The sequence below is a fragment of the Trichinella spiralis genome, assembly GCF_000181795.1.
Source record: "Trichinella spiralis strain ISS 195 chromosome Unknown Scfld4011, whole genome shotgun sequence".
In the NCBI taxonomy this organism is placed as follows: Eukaryota; Metazoa; Nematoda; class Enoplea; order Trichinellida; family Trichinellidae; genus Trichinella; species Trichinella spiralis.
This window is the reverse complement of record NW_003530950.1, coordinates 1-1,942: the sequence shown is the minus strand read 5'-3', so window position 1 is coordinate 1,942 and position 1,942 is coordinate 1. Positions and strand designations below refer to the sequence as shown.

At 47.4% G+C, this 1,942-nt stretch overlaps 1 protein-coding gene across 1 annotated transcript; it reads left to right on the top strand.

Moving 5' to 3' along the window:
- Positions 1-916: 916 nt before the first annotated feature.
- On the top strand, positions 917-1,836 carry Tsp_13814 (conserved hypothetical protein). The gene is made up of 4 exons (XM_003367586.1): positions 917-960; positions 1,149-1,178; positions 1,239-1,411; positions 1,436-1,836. Exons 1-4 carry the CDS (start codon positions 917-919, stop codon positions 1,834-1,836), a joined length of 648 nt encoding a protein of 215 aa, XP_003367634.1.
- The last annotated feature ends 106 nt before the right edge of the window (positions 1,837-1,942 follow it).

The window sequence follows — 1,942 nt, the reverse complement described above, 5'->3', positions numbered from 1 at the left end:
ATTTCCGAGTGATGGTAACGATAGATGTGGGGGTAGTGGAAGTCGGGTGTGATAGTGATGACCGGATGCAGCCAATGGGTTCTGATCAACATTGTAGCGGAGACCAGAGATGGTCGACGTGATAATCAGCATTCGGAGAGTAAGAAGCGTTGTTTTCCGCGATACGAGCTGGAGCAGTTGTTGGGTGTATCATCGCACAGCGTACGTGTATGAATGAATAGCATCCTCAAAAATGGTGATAAGCAATCTATGATCATTATGTTTGCCAGACATTCATGGAGATCATACACAAACAGATTTATACCAGAACAATGAAAGCGATAAGACCGAACAGCACCTCCTTGCAAATATCACATGATGTCTCAGTTCGATTAGTATGCGCATAATGAGAATGTGGATATAGCAAGCTTCTATCAGACCGGGGTGTTGGGGGAAGCTCCACGACATGCAGTCAAATCATGATAATCTCTTTCTCCTGTCCATTACAATCGGCAGTGTAGAGAAACAGGTGCTTGATAAACCACGAGTGGAGCCACGTTGTGAGACAGCCGTATTCCGGGAAGATATAAAACAAAGGAAGTACATCCGTTGTATATGCACAGAAGACCACGTGACTGTTGGCAGAACCACCCCATAGGAAGGAGTCCCCTGAAGAAGCAACGAAAAGAAGGGGCAAGAACAAAATTCAGAGAAAAAGGCCGAAGTGCTGCCGAGAAGAATATCTGACAGAGAAGGAACTGTTTTTGATTTTTATTGGTGTTGACCAACCATCCGATGCATTCTCGTGAATGAACTTGTTGTGTATGAGAACTGATTAAGTATATAGAGACTTTACTTGTAATGGCAACACAATACCAAGCTAATGCATAACGCGCAGTAGATTACACACAAAGATAACGCACACACAGGGAAAACAATGCACACAGAGCGAACGCGGAAAACAGCTACGCACGGACACTGGTGACGTGAAACTACTGTAATCATGTTCCTGCGCGTTCTTTTGTAGATATGTTGATCGCTTAAGATTACGATACATTACAGAACTGCTTCTATTTATGCAGAGAATCTTACGAAGTAGTAAATTTTTGTGACTACGACTAATTCTGACACTGGCCTGTTTACTGCAGAAGATAAAAGATCTGTTAGAGTCAGACTAGCGACAGTAATCTGACGTTCAGGTATGAATAGACCAGACGTTCGTTCGTCCGGCCAATAAGTAAGTGGACTGTATAATAAAGAGTGGATTTGGTGTATCTTCCACGGCGTGGGCAGCGATCGGGGTCCAAAAACTCTCGTCGATGGCGATCTCCTTCGCGGACGTCTTCCGGTTCCCTAGCTCCGCTAACTCTGTACGTTGCGACTGCACGCTCGAAGTGTACGAATACCCGAGCTACTACCGTTGTTCCTAACGGTAAGTCGAATGCCCTTCAATAAGGTACCCACGAGTCTCTCGCTCGATCGTCCTTCCTTGCACTTCGACTCGGTTCGTCCACACTTCCCAATTCGACTCTTCGGAATACGGCAATACTGCAACCAGTACTGCAAACCACGTATTCTAAGCCGACTTCTCGCAACCAACGCGTCCTCTTGTACAACTATCGTACCACTGACGCATACACACACAGACGTATCTCTTCTCTCTCTCTCCGTATCAGTATCTCTTGCGCGGCGCGCTTTCTAGCCCTACATATAGGGCCAGGGTCGGCGGCCCCGCGTTCGACCCAAACGCGAACCACCAATAGGCAGCTCGCTCGCGGCGGGAGTGCTCGCTATCTCCGGCGCCGATCTAAGGCCTTGTCAGTCTTCAATTATGTTGTCCTGGTTCGGATCTCTTGATCCTGCGCTAATCCCTTAATAGTCACGTCATGATGGCCATTTCCACGCCCTTTGATCTGACTGCCGTCGCCGCTATGGCGCACTCGCCATTGTCTCGCGAACGACG

What these genes read in the sequence shown, in the direction of transcription:
- Tsp_13814 (XM_003367586.1), top strand. Translation starts at nt 917, where the DNA reads ATGCACACAGAGCGAACGCGGAAAACAGCTACGCACGGACACTG. An exon ending in GACAGTAATCTGACGTTCAG is followed by an intron (nt 1,179 to 1,238) that starts GTATGAATAGAC and finishes TGTATAATAAAG; the next exon opens with AGTGGATTTGGTGTATCTTC. An exon ending in TACTACCGTTGTTCCTAACG is followed by an intron (nt 1,412 to 1,435) that starts GTAAGTCGAATG and finishes CCCTTCAATAAG; the next exon opens with GTACCCACGAGTCTCTCGCT.